The 25,047-nt window shown below is 44.1% G+C and overlaps 1 protein-coding gene across 2 annotated transcripts in view; it reads left to right on the plus strand.

Moving 5' to 3' along the window:
- Positions 1-6,327: 6,327 nt before the first annotated feature.
- PTPRM (protein tyrosine phosphatase receptor type M) overlaps positions 6,328-25,047 on the plus strand; it is an 846,383-nt gene continuing 827,663 nt past the window's right edge. For both annotated transcript variants that reach the window (XM_023228490.2, XM_023228491.2), the window contains exon 1: positions 6,328-6,903. In XM_023228490.2, the coding sequence (XP_023084258.1) occupies positions 6,831-6,903 (73 nt within the window). In that variant the 5' untranslated portion in view covers positions 6,328-6,830. The remainder of the gene's footprint in view (positions 6,904-25,047) is intronic.

Here is a 25,047-nt window from a genome sequence, read left to right on the forward strand (position 1 = left end):
TCACTAATGATGTGCCAGGAACTGATATTTTTTTGAGACAAGGTATTGCTCTGTTGCCTCGGCTGAAGTGCAGTGGTGCAATCATGGCTCACTGTAGCCGTGACTCTAAGGTTCAAGTGATCACCCCACCTCAGCCTTCCAAGAAGCTGGAACCACAGGCGTGTGCCACCATGCCCCGCTAATTATTTACTTATTTTGTATAGAGACAGGGTCTCACGATGTTGCCCAGGCTGGTCACAAACTCCTGCGCTCAAGTGACCCTCTTGCCTTGGCCTCTCAAAGTGCTGTGATTATAGACATAAGCCACTGCACCCAGCCAGGAACTATTGTTTTATTACAATACTTATTACATTATTATTTAATCCTCACAACAACTCTGTGAAGTGTGGACAATGATTATCTTTGTTTTACAGATAAGGAAACTGAAACACAGAGAGGTTAAGTGAATTTCCAAGTGTCACACAGGGTAACAGTGTGAGAGGCTGATAACGTTTTCCTGACATAAAAAAAGAGTATGCAATACACTGCCTCAGCACCAACAATGCAGAGATTAATTTATATTCTGTGGGTAATGTGAGCAAAGCAAATACCTAAAACCTATTACCACTCTGCTTTTAATCAGGCCACGAGAAGGAATTCCTGGGGCATCTAAAAAATTCATCCTAGTGGTTTAAGCCTTTATACAAAAGTGGCTTTGAACTATGCTTGGATGAGCTTTGCCTTTTGTCAGTGACAGGTTCTGACCCTAGGTAGGATATGAACAGCCACAAAAAAGGGCACCTGCTCCCTTTTTGTCATTTGTTCAGGTGAAACAGGGCTTCGCTGGTGACAGTTTAAATGACCTGGTTTCTTCTGACCCCTGTGAAAAACTAATGATGTGTTTTTCATTTTCATCCCATTTTCCCTGGTTTCATGTATACACATTCAAAAGGTGAGGGAAGCTGTGAAGTGAAGTCAGTCCTGGGTGAAAAGTTTTATTTGCTCCTCTCATGCCTGAAGCTAAGTAAAGTCGACGCAAATCGTCCGTGTGCACAAGGACAGGGATCTGCATATCACGTGGCCGAGGCCCCACTGCTGCGCGTGCCTGCACAGTCCTCTGAGGGAAAGAATAATGGGGGCGAGATGGGTGGGGAGTGGGATGAGGCACTACTCACTCCCAGCTTTGCTTAATCAGAGATCAACATAATAAATAATCAAGTTTGCTCAGCGCCTCAGCGTTTACACAGAGCTTTCACATATAATTCCATTTCTACAAATCAGGAAGTGGAAATGAACTCGTTTAACTCACACAGTTGGGATTCAAATGAAGTTGGACTCTAGGTAGTGCTCTCTCTGTCCCTCTTTTACCCCTTCCTTCTTCCCTTCCCTCCTTCCCTCCCTTCTTCCCTTCCTTTCATTCTCCTACCTATCCTTCCTCACTCCCTTCCTACAACTTGCTATCCTTGATAAACAAAAGAGAATATATCATTTTGGAAACCTATACAAGAATGCTTATTTACATTTTCCATTTCTCTCAAACCACACTTTCATAATCCCAACATGCATCTAAAAGTGGGAAGTAATCATTTCAGCAAGGCCTAGATAAGAAAACATGAGCAATGGAAACAATGACAATCTTTTCTTTTTCCATCTGGTTACAAGTGAGTGACCTTGGGAGGTATCTAAATGATCATTTTGTCCATGCTTCTTGGCAAATACTTCAGCTAGTTTAGGAACTTTCCGCATGGGGTTAACCTCCTAATTCAACATAACGTTTTGGGTAGGTAGGGATAGGTTATGGTCAGATCAGTTTTCATTGTTATACTTACATTTTGACTTTAATGGGGTTTGGACAAATCTCAAGAGCAGAGTTACTGCTGCCAGGCACCAGCACCGCACAAGTACAGCCAGCAATTCTGCCCACCGACTGGCAGGATGGGCTCCTGCACTGGGCTTGGGCATCACAAACCTATAAAAATTCATTTATTAAGGAACATACAGCCACTTCTGTCAGTAGGGGTCTGGTGCTCCGTGTTAAGACTGCATAAAACATAACCCTAAACCTTTGCTTTCAAAACCAACACTGTTAAGGCTCCAGAGAAACACTTTCCCCCTATAGCCCCTTGTCCTTGAAACAAAGGTGACTGCGTCCCACAGCCTGAAGATTTGCAGGGTGTGCTGCTGCTGACGTGGAAGATGGACGCTCCTAAACGTGTGCATGATGTATAGTGGAGGCGCTTGATTAAAAGAAAAGTCAAATGAATTAAACTGTCAAAACCTTCCTTTTAGATAGCAAGCATATTATACAGTCTTAAATAATGAGGATTTCCTAGCAATTCCAAACATCCATTTTCTTGCTTCTCTTTTTGTTCCAATTCATGGTTCTGGAAGAAGTCATACAGCAGTATAGTATTTGCATGCAGTTGAACATGGTGATTGGCCAGTATTTTGCAAAATTAAATAATTAATGTTACTGTTAAAATGGTAGATACGAAGTTATAACACATGAAACATAATACTGATTATTTATGTTAACAACCAGGTGGACAATGAATGTTGGAATTGCTAAGAAGTTTTATGTTTTATTTACACATTAATAAGGTGTAATTACATTTCCAAATATTAAATAAAATGTTTACACTTTAAAAAATAACTTTTATTTCAGTGTTTATATTCATTGTCATAATTTGTATTTTGCATTTTAATTCTAATAGATAACTTTAAAGCATTTGAAAGAAAACTTTTAACAACTATAGAAAAGTAATTCTAATTTTCTGAAATAAAAAAAGTAATTTACATTTGTGGTATAAGTACATATATTTTGTATGATTTGACTACATTAATCATTTATTTATTTTTTTAGAATTGGGATTTCATTCTTCACCCAGATGGAGTGTGGAGTGCACAGCTCATTGCAACCTGAAACTCCTAGGCTCAAATGATCCTCCAGCCTCAGCCTCTTGAGTAGGTGGGACTACAGGGATAAATCACCATGTTTGAATATTTAAAAAATTGTTTTGTAGTGACAGGATCTTGCCATGTTGTCCAAGCTGGTCTAGAAATCCTGGCCTCAAGTAATCCTCTCGCCTCTGCCTCGAGTCGCTGGGATTACAGGTGTGAGCCACCTCACGGGGCCTGAATAGATGAATCTTTTAGATTAATGTTGCTCAATAGCACTTTCTATGATGATGGACTTGTTCTCTCTCCATGTTGTACAATACAGTAGCTCTAGCCACCTGAAGTTACTGAGTATTTGAAATGTAGCTAGTGCCACTGAGGAACAGAACAGCTGAAACGCTGTTAGGTGTTACCATACAGAACAGCAAAGCTTTCAATCACTGCTGTCAGTGGAACACAAATTCAGTGAAAATCTTGATTATAAAAACACAGTGATTTTACTAAAGAGAAATATCAATTTTATAGAATAAATATATATGAATCATGTATCTTTGTCACTTATTCATATAGCCTATCAAAGAAAATCTAGATATAGCTAATGTCTAGTAGATATGCATAATTCAGTTGCTGATTTTGTTTTTTGTCATATAAAATCTGTAGGTATTCTCTTTCAATTTGGTTGTTATATGTATCAAGGTAAGAATATATATAGTAGTTTGCTAGCTTGATCAATAACTTTGAAATATTAGGCATATGGTGAGTGGCTATGCATTTGTACTCTTGCCCAAGCCTACCAATGTCAGGGGCTGGCCTGACAGCACCCCTAACTCTGAGCAGCCATTCTGCAAATGTCACTATTGTCCCCAGTGAGTCAGGAGTGAAATGTGGTTAAAACTAAATCTCTCCTGCTGAAAAAACAAGGCAAAGCAAATGTTCCACTGGGAGGATTCCTACAGCATCCCTTCCTTAGAGGAAGTCCAATCCATTCATTTCAGCAGAGGACTTCCATTTAGGCTCCAAGGCTGCTCTGACCGGTTACCTATAAGAGGGAGTAAACTAACAGTAGTTGTCATGAATTAAGAGGGCAGAAGCTGCTGGCAAAAATCCTACCACCCTTTGAAATGTGGATGGAAGGCTGCAAAGGGTAGTCAACTTAACGTTGTAAAGATAGAGAACAGGGGTAATTGAAATTTACAGACCCTGCCACTAAGCTTTAAGTAACAATCGCAAGGGACAGGGTTTGTAGAGGTTACCAAGGGGAGTCCTGTGGCAGCAGCAGTTGGAGTCCTGGCAGGGCTGTCTGTCTCCTGCCTCCGCCGCAGGGCGGAAGTGTGGTCCCTTCCTCTTCCATCCTGCTCCTCCTCTCCCCACACCAGGGGATTGAGTTTCCCTTGTCCACAGTGGTCACCTGCTTATTGACACATCCCATATCAACGTCTGCTTTTTTCCCTCTGTCTTGCTGTCTCACCTTCCTTATAGTGATTTCTGGGATCACTTCCCCAATTCGAAACCACTTATAATTAAATCCTAACCTCCAGGTCTGTTTCTGAGGGAGCCCAGCCTAAGACAACCTCCAGTACTTAGCACAGTGCCTGACATATGGTATTGCCTCAGCAGATATTTGCTGAAAGAATTAAAATACTTTGCAAATGAAATCCTACCCTAATATTAACTTCACCTAATTTAAAGAAGTTACTCTGAAGCAAAGTGATTAGATCAACTTTTATCCCCCTAGCTTCCACCTCTGTCCTCCCACTAGCAGAAAAACTCCATTGAAAAGCCTATTACTTTTTTTTTTTTTAAAACAAATTTGAACTCCAGTATAGAACACAAGTACATCAAAATTGAAAGCCCAGGTTGCAGATTGGACCATCTGCACTTGCTGATCTTGAAGACACTGCTTCCTTCCTGAGATTTCAATGTTCATTTCACAATTAAAGATAGGGTTCCATAAGCACATAGTTGGGAGAAGTGGCAGGATGATGTAAGGTCATATTAACAAGTAAATGATTAATATTGAGACTTCTAAAGAGCAGGCCTGGTAAGTATCTACTAAGTGGACTTCCTGAAGTAAGAGGAGTGTTGGTTGCTACACTAAAGGCAAAAGTCTTCTAGTCCCCAAATTTGCCTTGGGATGACCACAGCTCTATCTTTCTTGGTTCTGGTGTACATTGGAGACAGGGTCAATTTGAGAGTGGAATCCATTTATTTTTTACGTCTTTATAAGCACTAGAAAGCAGTGAGCGCTGAGCAGAGAACCCCTCTTGTGGAAAAAGTGCAGGAGAACTCCCGGGTGCCTCTGCATCACCGGTTTGCCTTCTAGCCAGAATCATTGCTAGAACCCTGTCACTCAGTTACTTTGGTTCCTAATTTACCCTCTTCCCAACCCTTCTATTGTGTTCAGTTAGCTAGGCCAGGAGCTTACAGCTGTCTGGTTGGTGCTGGCTCAATGTGCTTATTCCCTGGAAGACAGAAGGATCACTTACAAAAAATTTTACAATTAAAATAAAAAATTTACTCTTTGCTGAAGCATTGTAAGGTTTTTTTCTTCACTCAGACCCAAAATAGTAAAACTAAAATATTTCAAGACATTACTTCAGTCACTCCCCACTTTTCTTTCTCCCGTTTCCCAGCACTTTGCACCAGATACAGAAACCACGGGTTATGTCCAAACCCTGGTTTTGGTGTGACCACCGCCTTCCGTGTACTGCCTGCGGCTCGCTCCGGGCCCACCCGGGACACCGAGGCATGATGAGGAGGCAGAACAGCAGAAACTGCTTCCCCGGCGCCAGTGCTCGGGGCCAGCGGCGTGTACCCCGCGGGCCCGGCCGGGAGCGGGCTGGTGATCGCGGGGCTCGGCGCTCCCGGCTCCCGCGCCATCTCCCGGCGCCCCCCAACTTCGCTCCGCCCGCGGCGCAGAGGACCTCGCAGCCCTCTGGAGCCTCCGCGATCGCCTGGCTCGCGTTTCCCGCAGCCGCCGAGGAGCGCAGGCCCGGCGACTCCGGGTGCAGCTGGCCCTGTGCGGTGACATCGCCGTCCGGCGCCGGGCTCCAAGCCGCCTGGCTCAGCCCGCTGGGTCGCAGGCCGCTGGTCCCGCCCGGCCGCGCTCACAAACTACTCGCGGCTCGTGACCCGGGACAAACTTCTGGCGGCGGCGCAGCCCCTTCCACAGTCACCCTCCCCAGAGCCAGCCACCAAAATAGAAGACGCGGTCGGGGCGAGGAGGTGGGCGGGGGGAGCCCGGTGGCCGCTCCTCCCGGCGCGGCTGACGCCCGCTTCGGCGGCGGCAGTGGCGGTGGCCGCCGGGCCGCCCCCAGCAGAGCTCCCGGAGGCGCTCGGCCGCGGGCCGGCGGGGCGCGGGCGCTCACGCCCTCTAGCGGGCCGCGGCGGTGCCGGGCGGCCGTGACGTGAGCGCTCCCTTCAGCCGGCCTGCGGGGCACCGCCAGTCAGTCGGGGAGCAAGAGCCCCGCGCGCAGCCGGCGCGGGCTCGGTCATCGGCGCGCCGCCGCCCGGGGCTGGGCTCTGGGCTGCCTGTGGAGAGGCGGCGGGCGGGACGCGCGCGGCCACGGCCACGGCCACCGCCACCGCCACGGCCACGGCCGGCAGCTCGGGTCCTGGGTCCCGGGCAGGGGAAGGCGAGAGGCGGCGAGCTCAGCCACCGGAACCGAGGGAAGATTTTGGCTCCGCGGGCTCGCCCTCAGCTCCCTCTGACAGCGGCGCCAGACGCCGAGTGGGGCCAGGGACAGGGGAGGAGGACCCAGGATCCTGTGCCCGCGCCCCTGGAGCCGCTGGAGTTCGGACTTCTGCAACTGTTGGCACTTTGGGGGCTTGGCTCAGTGCTCTGCTGTTTACCCTTCCCTCCTGGCTGCCTCGGAATCAAAGCTCCCGGCCCCCACCGCCCTCGTGCGCCCACCCACCGCCGCTGGGGAGCGGCCCGGCGCGCACTCAGCACCATGAGGAGACTTGGGACTTGCCTGGCGACTTTGGCCGGACTTTTGCTAACTGCGGCGGGCGAGACCTTCTCAGGTAAGCGGGACCGCCTCTGCCATCCCCGAGGCGCGCGGGCCGGCGCGGGACGCCGGCAGCTGCCTGGTGGTAGAGCCCTAAGGCTGGCGTCGGGGCCGGGCGGGAGGCGCGGCGGGCCGGACACGGCTTCTCCCTGTGAGCTGGGCGCTGGGCGAGGGGCCGTGGGGCTGGCAGGCGCCCAGTCCTCAGGCGGGCGGAGCGGACGAACCCCGAGGGCGAGCTCCCCAGGCGGGACTCCCAGCTCGGCCTCCGTCCTCCCGCGGCCTGGGCTAGTGCTCAAGGTTGGGCGGCTGCCACTATGAGTCCCTGGCCGGCTGCAAAAGGAACAGCAGAAAACTTTGCTTGAAGTTCCCAGTTGCAGCCACCGGGCCGCCTGGCGTAGTCGCTGAGCGGTCTCCGCCGACCCTGAGCAGCGGCCGGGCCCAGGCAGCCGGTGTTCGGCTGCGCCCGCAGCGATCTCCGGGACCTGGCGGCCGCTTGGGCGGCGGCGATCTCCCGGTGTCCTGCCCTCCCTGTCGCCCCCTGCCCGGCGCGGTTGGCGACCCTGGTAGGTCCCCGCGGTCGCGCAGCGTCTGCGGAGGAGCCGGGGGAGTTCCTTGCCAGTCCCAGCGGGAGGGCTCGGCGCCCGCGGAGGGAGCGGGCAGGTCCCCAGGCCCTGGCAGCCACGGCCCTGCGCCCCGCTGGGCTCCCCCTCCCCACCCTCGGCCCCCTAGCGGAGCGCCGCGGCCAGCGGCAACTTGTTCACCCAGCCCGGCTGCTCGGGGGTCCCAGGTGGGAAGGAGAGGCACTGGCGGTGTGCGAGCAAGCGTGTGAGTGTGCGCGCGTGTGTGCCTGCACGCGCGCGCAGGGGCGTTCTAAGCCCAGGGGAGCCCCTCATGGAGAGGATCTGTGGATCGGAGTCGGGGGTCCGGCGTGGGGCCGAACCCGGCACCCTGTCACAGGGGTTTAGAACCTCCAGGATCACCGTTATTACCTGGATGACACAGGTGGATGGACGGCAAACGCTGGCCCATTTGCACACCACCTTTCTAGTGTTTATTAGATTAGTTTCATTAAGGTCCACATGCAATGGGAGCGGTGGGCTTTCTTTTTCTCTTAATTAAAAAAGCCTGCCCTTTGGTCTTAAACTTGGTTTTTGCAAAATAGGTCTCAGCATTTGGGAACAAGTGAGTTGAATGAGTAAGTTGGGCTTTTTAAGAATTTGATGAAGGGGACTTTCATAAACAGTAAAGAGCATATTTTAAGCAGTAAAAACCTTTGGTCCTCTGGTGTGTGGAAACCTTTTTATTTTCTTGGAGTCCTGGACCACTGGCTGCTGGAGCGCTGGACTCACAGGCACATTAGTTGTGTCTTGTGTGTTGCTGATCTGCAGGACCCTTGATCACAGTTGGCCTCAGAGAAGGAGTGGAACTTGTAGGTTTTGAAACCCAAACCATCACCTTCAATACAGAAATATCCTTTCTCCAAGTTTTGTGTTTCCCTAACTGCCTGGTAATTGCATGTGCTCCAGAGGATTTAACACAATGATGCACTGTCGTCTGATTATAAAAGGGATGCAGAATTTGGTCTGCGTTCTTATTAGCGAATAATAGAGTAGCACTCGCCAATTTGAGAGCCTGGTAACTCACTAATATTAGAAGCCAAGTATGAGAGCCCTAGTGATGTTTTTCTCTTTATTAAGATCCATAACTCCCTGCTTGGGATTTGTTTAAAGTTAAGCTATGTCAAATATCATTTGGATGGATTTTTAAATTGCGTGCAAGGGGGTGGAAACAAATATTTACATTGCTTATTTAAACCATGGTTTCCTCATCACCAAAAAGGATTTCAGCCTCAGTTGTACTGACCCATGTCCTTGTTAAGGCTGATGTAAATGATCAGTCAAGCCAAAATAGACTTCTACTAAAATGTAGCCTGATTTTTCATTTGGAAGAAATATATCTATTTGTTTGAGTTACCATACCATAAAGTGAAATGTGTTTTCTTTTCTATCTAGAAAGCCAGAGTTATCCTGGTATGTTACTGGGTAAAGGGCAGCATCCAAGCCATGCCTCAGAAACGGTGAACTTTAAAAAATGTGAAATTGGGTTAGCTAGGTGTGGTGGCGTGTGCCTGTGGTCCCAGCTGCTCTAGAGGCAGAGGCAGGAGGATCGCTTGAGCCCAGAAGTTTGAGGTTGCAGTGAGCTATGATGGCACCACTGCACCCCAGCCTGGGTGACAGAGTGAGAATCCATCTCAAAAAAAAAAAAAAAAAAAAAAAAGTGAAAAGTGAAGTTGGCAAATTTCGTATGTGCAAGGATCAGTTATGTTTCACTTCATTATTTGTTTTCTCTCCATATTGCATTTAGGTAGTACAGGTGGGACTCAGGGTTTTGTTTTTTGTTTTTGTATGTTGAGAAAGTTAATTCTGAATGCTAGAAGTGGCATTGACACATTTCTTTTTTATGTTTCTTCCAGAAATTGTAGTAATTGGCTGCTTTTCACTTGACATGGGAACAAATTTTACAGGTAGAAGACCTAGATTGTAAGCTCTTTGAGGGCAAAGCCAATTTTCATTTTCTTCTGGCTTTCTCAAAAAACATTTCTCATAGTTTCTTAGATGTCACGGGCATTACTATTTGTTGAATAAATCACTAATGGGAATGCTGATCATTTGCACACGTTCAAATTGTGTGTGAATGGACCAATATATAATAAAATGGAGGGAGAGAAGTGATTGTTAAAAGTTAGACTTGGCTTGCCTTTTCCACACTGGGTTCTTTTTAGACCAATGGACTAATCGTGAGGGTTTATAAATACATAATCAGTCAAGGGTTTTTGTATAACTCAGATATCATCTACACAAGGCACTCTGCTGTTTGCCTTCTGCAGTGCTCTCCTGTCGTCTTTGGGAATGAGTTTAGAATTGTTAAGACTGTTAATTAATCACTTCTGGAGGTGGATTACATGTGATTTGGATACCAGACATCAGAAATAGAATGCTAAACTTACACTGGAAAAGTATTAGGATCTTGGTCTGTGATGACGTTGCTTACTATAATTATGTATTTCATTATAAAATTGTGTTTTTTTTTTTTTTTTTTGAGATGAAGTCTTGCTCTGTAGCCAGGCTGGAGTACAGTGTCATGATCTCGGCCCACTGTAACCTCCGCCTCCTGGGTTCAAGTGATTCTCCTGCCTCAGCCTCCTGAGTAGCCGGGACTACAGGCGCGCACAACCACCACTGCCAGCTAGTTTTTGTATTTTTAGTAGAGATGGGTTTTCACCATGTTGGTCAGGATGATTTCAATCTCTTGACCTTGTGATCCACCCGCCTTGGCCTCCCAAAGTGCTGGGATTACAGGCGTGAGCCACCATGCCAGGGCTAAAAAATTGTTTTTTATCGTTACAGTTTCTAATTTGTTAGGCAAAATAATGGAGGTTCACTTTATATCTTCTAGGCCTTTAGTGTTCACTAAAAATAACTGGTAAGATGGTATATAAGTAAGATATGAGAAAGAAAGTTAAATCATTTTACTTTTGTTGGAAATTCTCTTTTGCATGGTGAGAAGCCAACAAGTTGGCAAGTTATTCCTCTTTGACCCAATTTCTTAAAAGCCAAGTTGCAACATATATAATACAATGAAGTGTTTAGTTCTACTTTATAATGGTTTTGATGTGTTAAGTTCTGCTAAGCAAGCTTTGGTTTGCAGAAATACAAATACAGACTTAGCGCTTTGTTTCAGCTACAGTAGTATTTGAACTATATTAAATGTTAACATAACCTTGTGAATTTGGGACTCTTGTGGATAAATTAATTTTTTAAAATAATATTTTAAGGATGTTTGTAGGAAAACTGCTGACATCTGAATAAAGCCTGTAATTTAGTTAGTAGTGTGGTACCAATGTTAATTTCTTGGCTTTGGTAATTCTGCTCTGTGTATGTAAGATGTTAACATCAGGGGGAAGCTGGGTGAAGGGGGTACTTGTACACTTTGTATTGTTTTTGCAAGTCTTCTATAAATCTGAAATTTTTTCAAAATACAGAATTTTAAAGCACTCTTTGCAAAGAGTGGTAATATATTTGTTTAGCAGTTAAGTTTTTCTCTTTTTCAGATAACTATAGTCATAGCATTTTACATTTTCAAGGTGCTTTTGCTAGATTGAAAATTGATAATGAAGAAAATACTTCAAATTTAAATCAGTGAGCATGAAAGAAATATGCTAAGAAATTACTATAACATTCTTAGTGTTCTGTATATGTAAAGAAGAATTGCTTAAGCATAATAAATTGTCCCGATCTAGAAAATTATAACTTTTAGTCTCTCATGTTTTCAAAGGGTTATTTTTAAAGATTTTAAGAAAATAATCTATTGACATATAGTGATATATGGATAAGTGTGTATATAATTTGGGTAATGCAAAATGAATTTTCTTTAATGAACAAGTAATTTGAATTATGTCTTCAGATTATATAAATTCTTTATAAATGAAGCCTAGCCTAGCCTTTAGATTTGGTAAAAGTTGGTTTCAGAATTTAAGTAATTCTGTGACAATTCTAGAAAAGTCAATAGCTTTATTTAAATTGTTCATAATTCTCTAAGGATTGTAATATATTCTAGGAATTGTGAGGCTGTATATAGTAGAGGAACTGTGTGTTAGATTAACTGTTGCTTTCTTTCAATTTTTGTTTTAGATTTCATTAAGTTTTCTAGAATGAGCATGTATTATCTAAATATCCCAAGGCTTGGTTTTCATTTAGGGAATAAGGCATTTTAATGAGTTTTATGCTTTTCAGCAGTGAAACATTCTTCTTAGGGGTTAAGTCCACCATGCATTTTACTTTAATTCTGAGATTCTTCTCTTTGAAAACCAACTTACCTGCAGTCTCACTTTTTAGTGTGCTTACTATCTTTATGAATATAACATGCATGTTAATAGGCTTATTTTATAAGTGAAGGAAGGTTTAATTATTAATGTCTTTCCAACTCACAAATTAAACATTCTAAAGAGGTACAAAATAATGTAAATCTTGCATTATAAGAGGATGTTGCTTTTTTGCTTCCTAAAATACTGCTGTGGTTTTCAGTTTAGTCATCAGAAAGCCTGAGTTTACACTGTAGCTCTGAAAAACCCAGCAGAGAAAAATAAGTTGGGCTGCCTTGGGTGGGGAGGAGGAAAGATTTAGTCACCAAGCTTCCTAGACTGTAGTGCCCCCATCATTGGTGAGGCGGCTGGCAAGGCCAGGGTGTAATTAAGGGGCTGGGAGTATGTGAGAGAAAAAGACAAAAACAGGATGAGAAGAGAAGTGTTGTGTACTCAGGTGTGGGATGTGACAAGCTCCAGAGATCCTAGCAAGGGAGGGTCACTCCCCTTGTGCCCTCTTAGCTATAAAGGAGAAACACATGGAAAGTTGAAGGAGGGCCATGAAGAGTGGCAGTTGTGCAGGTAGATCACAGTAACATCCTGCCTCAGTGACGCTAGGTGGCTCTGGGGAGGGCCTGGGAAACTGCACCAGTGTTGATGGTGAGCTAGCTTTAAATCTGTGCTTCTCAAAACCTGCCGTCCACGAGGAGCATCTGCAGTCCTCCTTTCAAAGGCTGCTTCCTGGGGCCCAGCTGTGGTGATTCTGATGTCCATGATGGAGGTCCCCCAGCATCCCTGGCTGTTCAGAGTTTGTAAGAAAAGGCCACACTTGAAGAAACATTGTCCTGAAAGAGGAGTTTTTTTTTTTTGAGATGAACTTTCGGAGATGAACTTTCGCTTTTGTCCTCCGGAATAGAGTGCAATGGCGTGATCTCGGCTCACTGCAACCTCCACCTCACTGGGTCAAACAATTGATTCTCCTGCCTCAGCCTCCCAAGTAGCTGGGATTACAGGTGCTCGCCGCCACACCTGGCTAATTTTTGTATTTTTAGTAGAGACGGGGTTTCATCATGTTGGCCAGGCTGGTCTTGAACTCCTGACTTCAGATGATCCGCCCGCCTCCGCCTCCCGAAGTGCTGGGATTACAGGTGTGAGCCACTGCGCCCTGAAAAAGGAGTTCTTAAAATGCTGTCCTTGAGCCATCAGCATCAGCATTACATTGAAAGTTGTTAGACTTGCAACCCTCTCATCCTGAATCTGCAACCTGGAGATGAGGCCCATCAATCTGTGTTAGAACAAGCCCCCCATGGGATTCTGATGTGACCTGAAGTTGGAGAACCCTTGTTCTAAAAGAACTGAGATCTTCTGCTTGCCCTATCAGCCTCCCTTGACAAGAGCCGAAAGAGAACTGGGGGTAAAAATATCACGTCCATTCATTCACGGCTTAGCCTCTTGATTAATACAGCCAGTATAACCAACATGGTGATGCGATTGTGTTGTCTCTGGTCAGACACTGGGAAAGAGACTAAATCCAGCCAGTTGTAAAACTCAAATGAATAAAAAAGTTTCCTATATTTTTACTTACCACAATGTAACAATTAAATTTTGTTGTAATGGTTAGCCATTGGAAATTTCCCTGGGTTGATATTTCGTATAGGAGTTATTTGTTGCCTTGTTATAATAAGCATGCAGCCCAGTGTGCTTATTAGAATATTTTATAGTGCTTATTAATAATTCTTTTTGAAATATTTAATTCAGGTAAATATTTATTGAGCGCTTACATCTGTATGGCCTCTTTGTGGATGGTAATGGGCAAAGATGAAGATATAGTTACCACACCTTGAAAAGTGATTCATTTATTAAAAGTTTCAAAATCTACTAAAATGGAAGGAAACAGGGACTTTCTCAGGAGAGAACTGGAAGTTAGTAGATGTAAGATTTGGAATTCTAATGTGGAAATGTGAAACTTTGCCTTTGGGAATAACTCAACTTCCAAATAGAAAATAAAGGTTTTTCGGCCAGGCGCGGTGGCTCAGGCCTGTAATCCCAGCACTTTGGGAGGCCCAGGCGGGTGGATCATGAAGTCAGGAGACCAAGGCCATCCTGACTAACACGGTGAAATCCCATCTCTACTGAAAATACAAAAACAAAATTAGCCGGGGGCGGTGGTGGGCGCCTGTAGTCCAGCTACTCAGGAGGCTGAGGCAGGAGAATGGCGTGAACTCGGGAGATGGAGCTTGCAGTGAGCAGAGATCACGCCACTGCACTCCAGCGTGGGTGACAGAGCAAGATTCCGTCTCAAAAAAAAAAAAGGAAAAAAAAAGAAAATAAAGATTTTTCTTGGACATTTATTTAAAGTACTGACAATGTGAATCCTAAAATTGAGCCTAAAAATTTTTTTCTGAACCCCGAAAGACAACCATTGCCTCTCTGTCATTTAACACTCCAGGTAAATAAAAATAATCATGATGTCTTTTGACAGGTTGATCCTGAACGCCTTGCAGCGGGCCTCTCTGAGAAACAGCTGGAGAGTGCTTCCCTGCTGCCGCTTGCTCCTGCTGCGATCCGCAGCTCATCACTAGGTGTAGCTGCATCCCTAAACCCACCTGTCTGAGCCCAGCAAGGCCCAGCCCCATCCACAGATGGCTGCCTGGACAGCTAAAGACAGGCCCGAGAGCGGACTTTCATCCGCTTACTTGTGTACCTCTAACTCTTTACTGTAAAATTGAATTCTTTAGTGGAAGTTGTAGTTCCGCTGCTACTTGTAGTGTAGTTTGTTGAAATTCAGCACTGATCCAGAGACAACGTTAGATTCACCTGCTACAGTCGTACTCATTTTTTTCTCTGCTGTGTCATGTGTTGCTGCTAATCTGCATGTAGTGGTGAAACTGGAAGAAGTAGTATATATGTGCCAACTAAATAAGGGTTCATGTTAACCTTCGGGGCCTTCTTGTAGTAGACCAGAAAAAGCAGTGGCGTGGATGGCTCTCTGTAGGCGTGTAGCATCTTTAGAATATGGCTTGTCTGTACTTTTCTTATATCTGCAAGGAGTGACTTCTACAGCATTGAGGGTTTAGGTATGTAATTCAAGAAGTCATGAAAATCTGCCTGGAAATCTGATTCAGCCGTTTTTCCTGCTTAAAACTCAGAAGACTAATGAGTCATCAAAACCATTATATGAAACACAAGTGTTTGGCTTTGGGTTAGAAGTCAGGGCAGGGTGGAGAATCTGATTGAAGAACGCGGTGTGGCTTCCTTTTGAAATTGGGGCTAGCAGGGGTTGGAAATGACCTTGCAAACTAAAAGAACAAGGATTGCAGGACATGCCGGAGAGTTGAATGAGAGGAGAGGAGTCAGAGACTTGTCAAAACTGATAAGGTTTTAGCATCTCCCTCTGAAGAAAAGGCCACTGTTTAACAGAATGATTTATTTCAACATGCACCAGCCAAAGCAGAAGCAAAGCATTTACTTTTTATGGGCTGCAAAGCATAAAAGCTTATAAAGCATCAGTTTTTCAGATGGGTGAATATTCATTTTAATCTCTCTTTCTATTCAATATGCAGAAAGCAGATTTATTGCATACAATGAGAAGAGTTAATATCAGTGTGGGTTGCTCTGGGAGTCTGAGGTCCTGTTACTTCTCCCTGGCTTCCAGCTGTGGAATCAAAATGGGCTCACAGGTAACAGGTAGGCTTTGACAGAGGGTGAGAAGGAATTGGACCACACCCTTTGTATAGTCTGTGTTTTTTTTTGTTTTATTCTTTTCTCAAGGAGTCTTGCTCTGTCATCCAGGCTGGAGTGCAGTGGCATGATCACTGATTATGGCTCAATGCAGCTTCGACTTCCTGGGCTCAAGCAGTCCTCCCGCCTTAGCCTCCTGAGTAGCTGGGACCATAGGCATGAGCCACCATGCATGGCTAATTAACGAAAAAAACTGATAGAGACGGGGTCTTGGTACATTGCCCAGGCTGATCTTAAACTCCTGGGCTCAAGCAGTCTTCCCAGGTCAGCCTCCCAAAGTGCTAGGTTTATAGATGTGAGCCACTGTGCCTGGCCCAGCCTGTTTTTGGTGGATACTATTTATTCTCTCTTCTCAGTTTGAGTAGCTTGAGGTACTTTACATCATGTAATAAGCACATGCTTAAAATGGACTTAAAGTGGACTCAGTGTGATGTTCCATCTAGATATACAATTATAAGGTGGTTCAAAGCATTCCTTTAAAAATACTCACAATGTGTAAAACCAAATTACTTAACAATTTTAGCATGTAGTAGTCACTCAATAAGTATTTGTTGAATGAATTAAGAAACAATTTAAAGAAGCTCCCTTGGAGAAGAAAAAAATCAAATAACTTATACTTAAGGCTCTTTTTTTTTTTTTTTTTCCTGCTTCCTATTAAGTTTGACTTAGGTATCTCCAATAACCTTAACAACAGAACCAGGCTGTGTGTTTAGTGCCTGGTGCCATTAGTAATTTATAGGTGTATAGAGACCCAGTTGCTAAATTTAAAGGAAAAAGTGTTACCTTTTGTTAATTAAATATATAAAAGTAAGAGTATAGTTTTATTGTGTATAATAAAAATGTATAAATCAGTTATTGCTATAAAGAAGCATTTTGAGATAATACTGATCACTAAAAAATGAAATTTACTATGTAGTAGATGAATCATGACTGTACTCTAGGGATATTTGATGTAGTCACTGGTATATTAAAGGAACCATGGTATCACCAGATAGAAGATTCCATGACAGGGAATAATATATATTATCTCTACTGCCTTTTATTTCTGATATAGAATGAAATGAATTATACCTACACTGAGCTCAGACTGCATCGTGATAACATCAGGCTCATCTTCATTACAGCAGGCATGTTCTCGTTCCTTTTTCATTCAGTGTAGCGTACTCTCAAGTGATAAAACTTAATAAAAAGAGGCTACTTTGACAACAACCTCATACACTGTGTTTTCTACTTCCTCAACTTCTGAAGTCTTGAACACCAAATGTGGTGTAAAATTTCCACAGTGAGTTCAGGTCATTGGCTCCCATTGGCATTGTGTTCCGGAGGTGTGTGTGTGTGTGTGTGTGTGTGTGTGTGTGAGGGAGGTTCTCCCTTGTCTCTCTGTCATCATTTTCATCCCATATGTGTGGCTTTGTAAAGACCCTCTGCTCTTCTTTCTAACCTTGCTCAGTAGGCAGGGGGCCCCGGTGAGACAGCTGATTGAGAACCCTTGGTATGTTTGGAGAGCAGCATGCTTTGTCAGAGAGGGACAGGACACAGTGGGGGTCTGAGGCTGTGACATCAGCCTTGGGGGTCCCTGAGCTGTGGAAAGAAGGGCTGTAGTAGCCTTCCTGATACAGGTAGTATCCAGCCTGATACAGGTTGGATCAGATCTTCCTGGCATTGAGTTCTCCTTCTACCTCTGAGTAGCCATGAGGCCTTGGGGGTGTTATTTCATTTTAAAATACGCTGCAGGATGATGATGATGATGATGATGATGATGATGATGATGATGATGATTTTTAGACAGGGTCTTGCTCTTGTCACCCAGGCTGGAATGCAAGTGGCATGATCATAGCTTACTGCGGCCATGACCTCCGGGGCTCAAGCAGTCCTCTGACATCAGCCTCCTGAGTAGTTGGGAGCATAGGTGCATCACTATGCCTGGCTAATTAATTTTTAATTTTTTATTTTTGAAACAGAGTCTTGCTCTGTTGCCCAGGCTGGAGTGCAGTGGCACGATCTCGGCTCACTGCAAACTCTGCCTCCCGGGTTCACGCCATTCTCCTGCCTCCGCCTCCTGAATGGCTGGGACTACAGGTGCCTGCTACCACGCCTGGCTAATTTTTTTGCATTTGTAATAGAGGTGGGGTTTCACCGTGTTAGCCAGGGTGGTCTCGATTTCCTGACCTCGTGATCCGCCTGCCTTGGCCTCCCAAAGTGCTGGGATTACAGGCGTAAGCCACTGCACCCGGCCAATTTTTTTTTTTTTTTTAAGAGACAGAGGACTTGCTTTGTTACCCTGGCTGGTCTCAAAACTCCTGGGTTCAAGTGATCCTCCCACCTGAGCCTCCCAAAGTGCTGGGATTACAGGTGTGAGCTGCTACACCCAGCCTCCTTGCAGAATTATTGCGGAGACTAAATCAGATAACCAATGCTGTGATGTTAGCGGCCCTTGAGGTGATAGGACTTCACGTGTAATTAGTGGTCAGGATCAGACGGGTCCATCAGTCTGTTCCCGCATCCTCATGCAGATTACAGATTTAAGCATAGGAACCCTGTGCTTTCGTAAGCGAAAAAGGGTTGAATATTGGCAATTTCACATGATTCAGACTAACACATCCCCTTTCTGGGTCCAAGGCTTTGCTAGTTGTGGTGCTGGGAGGTTGTATAAGTGACACAGAAGTATGTATATGTGGTTATATATGTTTAGATTTTATAAACGGAGCCAACATTATGTTTGAAAAGAAAAAAGCCCCCTGAAATTAGCAAAATGATCACCTTAACATTAGCATCATGAAAAGCCAGCACTGCTCCGTGCCATGGAAGGCACTGCATGCTGGAGACCTGCATTACAGTCACCTGAAGCACTTGTTAAACATGCGGATTCCTCGCCCCACCAGACCTACAGTGTCAGAAACTGGTAAAGAAATACCCCATATGATTTTGATCTTCGTTAAAGTTGAAGACTGGAAGGAGAGTTAACAGTGACTCAGAGACCCTGCCTCTGTTTAGAATTTATCACATCTACCATGAGGAGTGTTAAGAAAGCATCTGAGGATTACTATTAATACATGAATTTTTACATACCAAACTATAATTGGCCAGAGAGCATTTCTTTTATAAAGCAGAGGCTTTTCGGTATCAGAAGAGAAAATGAGTTATGAAACAAAGCACATTATAGAAACTTATCTGCTTCGTATCTATCTTGCAGCTTGGTGACCTCTAGTAAATATGGCATCAGTCTGGAACATTTAGAATATAGTGAAAGAATAAAGACATTTTGGAGTAATCAGAACACAGATGATTTTAGGTCTCTAAATTTGCAGATTTGAGCTGCATTTTGAGATGACTCATTCCGGGAAGATCATGAGACAAGATGATCTGCAAAGTATTTTGGGAAGATTATTTTCCAGCACTTAGTCCTTTACTTCATGTTCATTGAAACATATGAACACTGGAATAATTTGTCTTAGGTGCCCCATAAGCATGGACCAAAAGCTTGGTGCTTTGATTGCAGTAGTTTTGAAAAGTCTCACAAACCTCAAAATGGGCATACTGGTCTGTTAAAGCACTTGCAGTTTCCACTAGCTCATCATTTTGGCCAAGGAAGAAAGGTCTTTGTCAAAATATAGTCTCTAGGAGAGGTGGCTCATTAAGTTATCTTAAATATGACATCTCTAACTAGCTGTCACCTCGATAAGTTGACATCTTTAGATTCTCCCTTGTAAAATGACATTTGATTCAAGGATCTCTCCAATATCTTAAAGAGTATGAGGATTGTCATCAGCTTATATCTTAGTTCAAATTAGTTTGTCAGATAGCACAGCATAAGAGAATGAGACTTGGATCTTTGGGTCATTTTTGATAGGTGAGCATGGGAGACATGTCTAGAGCATTGGGTCCCATCTGAGGGAGTGCCTGATACAGCATGAGGTTGGTTGCTAACAAGAAGTGGGTGTTGGAGGGCTGTCTGCAAGATTGCAGATGCTTTGAACATTTGCCATAGGCTTCACCTGCTAAGCTATGCACTTAGGATGAGTGAAGTTCACTCTTTCTCTCTGTGCTTGAGAATGTAGCTACCATTCACAGGTGACACCAAAGGCTCTTCAGCAACTAGATTGTTAAGGCCTGTGGCTTCTTAAATATTGACTACATAGGGAAGCCTTATTTCAGGGGCTTAGCATTGATAGTCATAAGTGATAACCATATACTGAGCACTAAGTGTATGCTAAGTAGTGTGCTGAGAGGGTATGATAGTCTTAAACGTATTGCCCCCCATTTACGAATAAAAGCTTGGCTGAGAGAATCGATGGAGACTTTGGCAGGTAAAGTCGTCTCCACTCCCAACCCAACCAGGTCATCTGAACGTGGGGTACATGCGCCATGTCTCCCTCCCCATACATACCCAGAGTAGTGTTTTCCTGATTGATGCTTTACTTTGGTGCCATCCTCCTGTATTGAAGTTATGCTCTAAAAAAAGCATTTCAAATGTAGTGTGGCTGCTAGGAAGATATTAAGTGATGTTGTATTACATCATATAAAATCTGTATGATGACCTTCTGGAGAGATTTCTTTCGGTTCAGGGAAAGGTGTGATTCTCCTGTGTAGTTAGATTCTTCTTGTGGACACAATGAGTAAAATAAGCCATCAAGTTTCTTTTTTCCGTTGGCTGTTAGAAAGCCAGATTCAAACGCATGTTTTGTAGTAGTTAGAACTTTTATATTGAACTGAAAACCTCAGTCAAAGCTGGCTTACATCAAACAGGGAATTTGTTGGCTCTTGTAACATGTAACAGAGAAGGCCAAAGGTGGGCACGGGATTCCAAGTCTTCTTTGCTAAGCATCTTTTCTCTCTATGTGATGTTTCTAAGGAGTTACAGGCTAAATCTCTCCTGCTCCAAGCCTAGTGGAAAAGAGAGATTCTCTTCCCTCATAGTACAAATTGCTCCTGTAATTGGGCTCCAAGAAAAAAATAGGTTCTATTACCAGTTCAAGAGTAGATAGTACCTGGACACAAAGCAGCAAACTGCCAGAGCATTCGTCTGGGCAGTTGATCCTTGTTTCTGGGTCTTTTTGCTGGCCTGATTCTTAGTCCCTTTTCTCACGTCATTTTAATTTATTTTGCTTTATTTTATGTATCATTATAAATGCATTAAACCTTTTTGGGTGGTGGCAGAAAATAAATTAGTTTCAAATCTCATCATTTGTGTCAGTGCTCCAAATGCACCTATTGTGTGTGCACATTTTATTTTCTTTTTTTTTTTTTTTTTTTAGACGAGGTCTTACTCTGTCACCCAGGCTGGAGTGCAGTGGTATGATTATAGTTCACTGCAGCCTTGACATCTCAGGCGGCTCAAGTGATCCTTCCACCTCAGCCTCTAGAGTAGCTGGGACTCCCAAGCAGCATGTGGCACTATTCCTGGCTACTTTATAAAAGTTTTTTTGGAGAGATGGTTTCTCATTATGTTGCCCAGACTAGTCTCAAACTCCTGGCGTCAAGCCATCTTCCTGCCTCAGCTTCCCAAAGTGTTGGGATTACAGGCATGGGACACCCCACCTGGCATCCAATTTAATTTTTTAAAGGATCAGAATCTTTTGGCTAAGCAAAATTTTACATAGGTAGAAATGTATACAAATCTTTTGGTTAAACAAAGTTTTATGTCAATACACTTTTAAAAAGGCTATCCAGATTGGCAAACAAGGTATATTGGTTAGCTGTTGCTGTGTAACAAAGCACCTCAAAACTTAGTGACCTAAAACAACCACCATTTACTATTCTTCATGTTCTGTGGGTGCCTCTGTGGACCTAAGTTGGGCTCGGTATACTTCATGTGTGTGTCTCTCCTCGGTGATCTTGGCTGAGCTTTCTTGCAATTTTGCTGTTGTCCTTCTGTAGGCTCATCTAGGATGTCCTCAGCTGGGACAGTTGGACTCTTCTTCATGTGATCTCTTGTTCCAAAGAGAGAGCAGAAGTGCATCAAGACTTCCGGGCTAATGCTTGGGAAGAGTACCTTGTCACTTCCACCTCTTCTCCTGGCCAAAGCCAGTTACAAGGCCAGCCTAGAATCAACGGTGGGGAAATAGTCCTCACTCCTTGGTATGTGAGGCTGCAGGGCCACATGGTAAAGAGTACGGATACAAAAAGAGGTGGGAAATTGGGACTCATACAGGGGTCTGCTAGAACCCAGCACGTAGGACCTAAATGCCCCAGCTTCTCTGAACAGTTGGGAAATCATGGGCAGCGTGGGGAAAAAAAAAGTTTAGAGTTGAAAGAACTGCATTCAAGGGCCAACACTGCCACTTACTGTCATCTGAAGGGTGAAGTTGTTAACTTTGGTGAACTCACTTCCTCATCTGCTAATAGGGCCAATCGGTGGCATTCTCATGGGTTTACTTCAGAGATCGAATAATATGATGTTTTTTCAATCCCCGTGTCCCTTGGTCGGTTCTGAAGGTGATAATAACCTCATTAAACTTGAGTTCTCAACCTGGCTGTGCTATTTCGTCGCTGTGAGAGTCACATAGCCTCTCTAGTCCTTCATCTGTGAAAAGGGGATGAATTCTGCTTCCTTGGTCCTCCTGTGTAAAACACAGTGCCCAGTCCAGAATAGCTGCTGTTATTGTTGGAGCCCTATGATACAGAATAGCCTTGAGCAATAACCTTGCCTTGTATTTTTCCTTTATGTCTACAAACCCCAAAGGGTATGGTTTTCCCCGGCCCCAGTTTTTCTTCCATTTGTGGTCTTGATTCATAAATTTGCTACCATTTCTCCTGGTTTCCTAGAAATAAGGAAAAAGGAAATGTGACAATTGCATACCACCTAGGTGCTAGGTCCTTTACATATCATCTATATACTTCCCCAGTGTGATCCTATGAGGTGAAGATGACAGCACTATTATTTTAGGGTTTATGGAACTGAGGCCTCAACGCATTTCAGGTTGTTCCATGGACAGTGACTACAGCCGATTTTAGATCCAAAAGTGCTCATTTCCCCCTGGCTCTTGGGCTCAAAACCTGTTTTCTTGTCCCTGCCTATTGGGTCCAAAGCACATGTTATAATTTTCAAGTATGGCTGAAGAATTTGGTACAGTTTCTCATTTTGATATTAAAACAATTGTAACATTGGCATAGTCCAGAAGTGCAGTGTACTTACTGCTATTTTACAGCACTCTGAAAGAGTAAATTAAAAGGAAAAATACTTAGCTTCTTAGTAACTTGACTGAAGTTAATCGGTTACAGAATTACTTATATTTTTCATGAGCAGAGGAGGGCGGAATGTTGTCTTTTCTGTGGTTACAAATCCCCTAGATAGAAATGTGCTTTTGTAATTTCTTGTGTTTTCCGTCCGAATATCTGATTTATGTGAAAGGTACAGAATCCTTTGTAAAAGGAAACTAAACACAGTGGTGACAAGTCCTCCATGGCTGGAAGAATACTCAAGAGTTTTTTGCAAGGTGTTTTCTTTCCAAATACAATGCTTAGCTAGCACTGAGTGTGAAATGAGGTAGGGTAATATCCCCCTGCTGGAAGAGGTATCTGTGCCTTCTGTGGGTGAGTACCTGTTTCTAAGTCCTGTGCTGAGGCCCTGGGAGCCAGGCCTGTGCTGAGCATTGAGGATATAAGGGTGTCCAAGATGAGGGTTTGCCGTTAAGGAGCTCGTAGAAAAACTGAAGGGATACCCAAGCAACTTGAGCCTTCTATTTCTCAATTGACGTAGAGAGTGTGGAAATTAGGGGGGGAGAGAGGAGGTTGCTCATTCTGCAGGCTGGCCTTGGCAAGGGAGCTTGAGGCCAAGTGTGCAGGAGGAAAGATCTATGGGAGAACTGCAGGGAAAGCTCTCTTGGTCAGCTAGGTAACTAGGAGGTTTGTAGTTAGACAATGGACACGGGAGCTGCCCATGAGGCCTTTAGGCACTATTCAGGTCTGACGCAGAGGGAAGGGAGAGAATAAACTCTTACATAGTCTTTTGAAATGGTTTTTAAATTTTTTTCTCTTAAAACGGGATGTCTTCTAAGCAAGTGAGTTTTTGAAGGCTGTGGTTATCTTAGAGCAGATGCAGAAAGGAGAGCGTCTGGGAAATTGCAGAGAGGAACAAAGTTTGAATTGTTTTTGTTTTTGAACTTGGTGGCTTGGCAGGCTTCCCTTCTGTCCCATGCAGATCATATGTGGTACTATATTTAAGGGATGGATTTGCGTGGGATTGGAATTTGGCCACAGGTTGGAAAAGTGTTGAGTATTGGGGAAGATTCATGACTCAAAATATTGGCTACTGTTCTATTCCCGTGCCTGATATCAAGGTCCAAGGCTTTCTCTCTTTTTTTCCCTCTTCTTCTTTTCCCTCATCTGTTTCCCTCTCATGTGGTAGATGGGTTTTAAAAGGAAGTGGTGAACCAAACAGGTATCTGTATCCCACTCGACCATGGCCACTCCTCCTGTAGTGGCATTATCAGTGGCCAGGCCACTTGTCATCGTATTTCTCCTCTGCAGATGTGGACAGGACAGAGTGTTCGTTCACACAGGGTGAACTGGTAAGTGAAAGCATAACCAGTACCATGCCTGGTGAGGCACTGGGTGGTGCTTTATCTACTTTATGTCTAATCAACACTGAAGTACTTGTGTGTAAATGTGTAATAATACCACAGAAGAACAGCTGATACTCATAGAATACTTAAAATTTCTAGGCATTGTCTTACATGCTTTTTAATTCTGTATTATCTGGTTTAATACTCGTAACAACCTAAATTACCCTCAGTTTACAGGCCTGGAAATCAACTCAAGCAGAGTGGCCAAGATCAGGCAAACTGTAAGGGCGGAGCTGAGATTTGAACATTACCAGCCTGATCCTTTCAGCCAGTGACCCACAGTTTGTAGTTCTTTCTCTATATCAGACAGACTTACAATCACTCTGCATACACCGTGGGCTTAACCTGCTTCTGTTTCAATATCCAGGATCTTTTTATATGCTTCCCTGTTGATTGGTTAGTCAGGAGTTCACTAAGGGTGGATGAATGGGTCAGGTGTTGTAAGTGCACTGGCAATGAGGTGGCAGGAGGAAGGGCCTGGGGGAAGGAACACCAGTCCTTAGGCACTTAATCAGGTTGATGTCTTTAGTTTGGAGGGTGACTTTTAGAACAAAGTCAACAGGTTTGCTTATTTCAGAGATTATATTATACTAGAACCAGCCAAACTGTTAGAGTCGGGAGCAAAACAAGGGCTAGATACTGCGCGATGAAACCTTGCCAGTGAAATGGCTTTCTGAACAGGGAGCTGATACTGCTCAGTTCCAAGGTCTGTGGGTCATTGGCATCTGACTCAAAAGCCTGTATATTCAATAAAAGAATGTTTAATTAAACCGCAACTCAAAGCACTATGAAAATTTAAAAAGAATTTTTAAATACTGGGCCTTCCTTGCACATTGATAAGTTCACATCTGAAGTTTGCATGACATGTTTGTACAGTTGAGAAGGAGAGAATGCATGCCCTATGGTAAATATTGGCATTTTAAATTACAACTTGTACAAACATATTTTACAGGTATCCATTGTAAAGACCCAAGTACCAAAGGGATTCGATACC

Source organism: Piliocolobus tephrosceles, chromosome 18 (genome assembly GCF_002776525.5).
Source record: "Piliocolobus tephrosceles isolate RC106 chromosome 18, ASM277652v3, whole genome shotgun sequence".
Lineage (NCBI taxonomy): Eukaryota > Metazoa > Chordata > Mammalia > Primates > Cercopithecidae > Piliocolobus > Piliocolobus tephrosceles.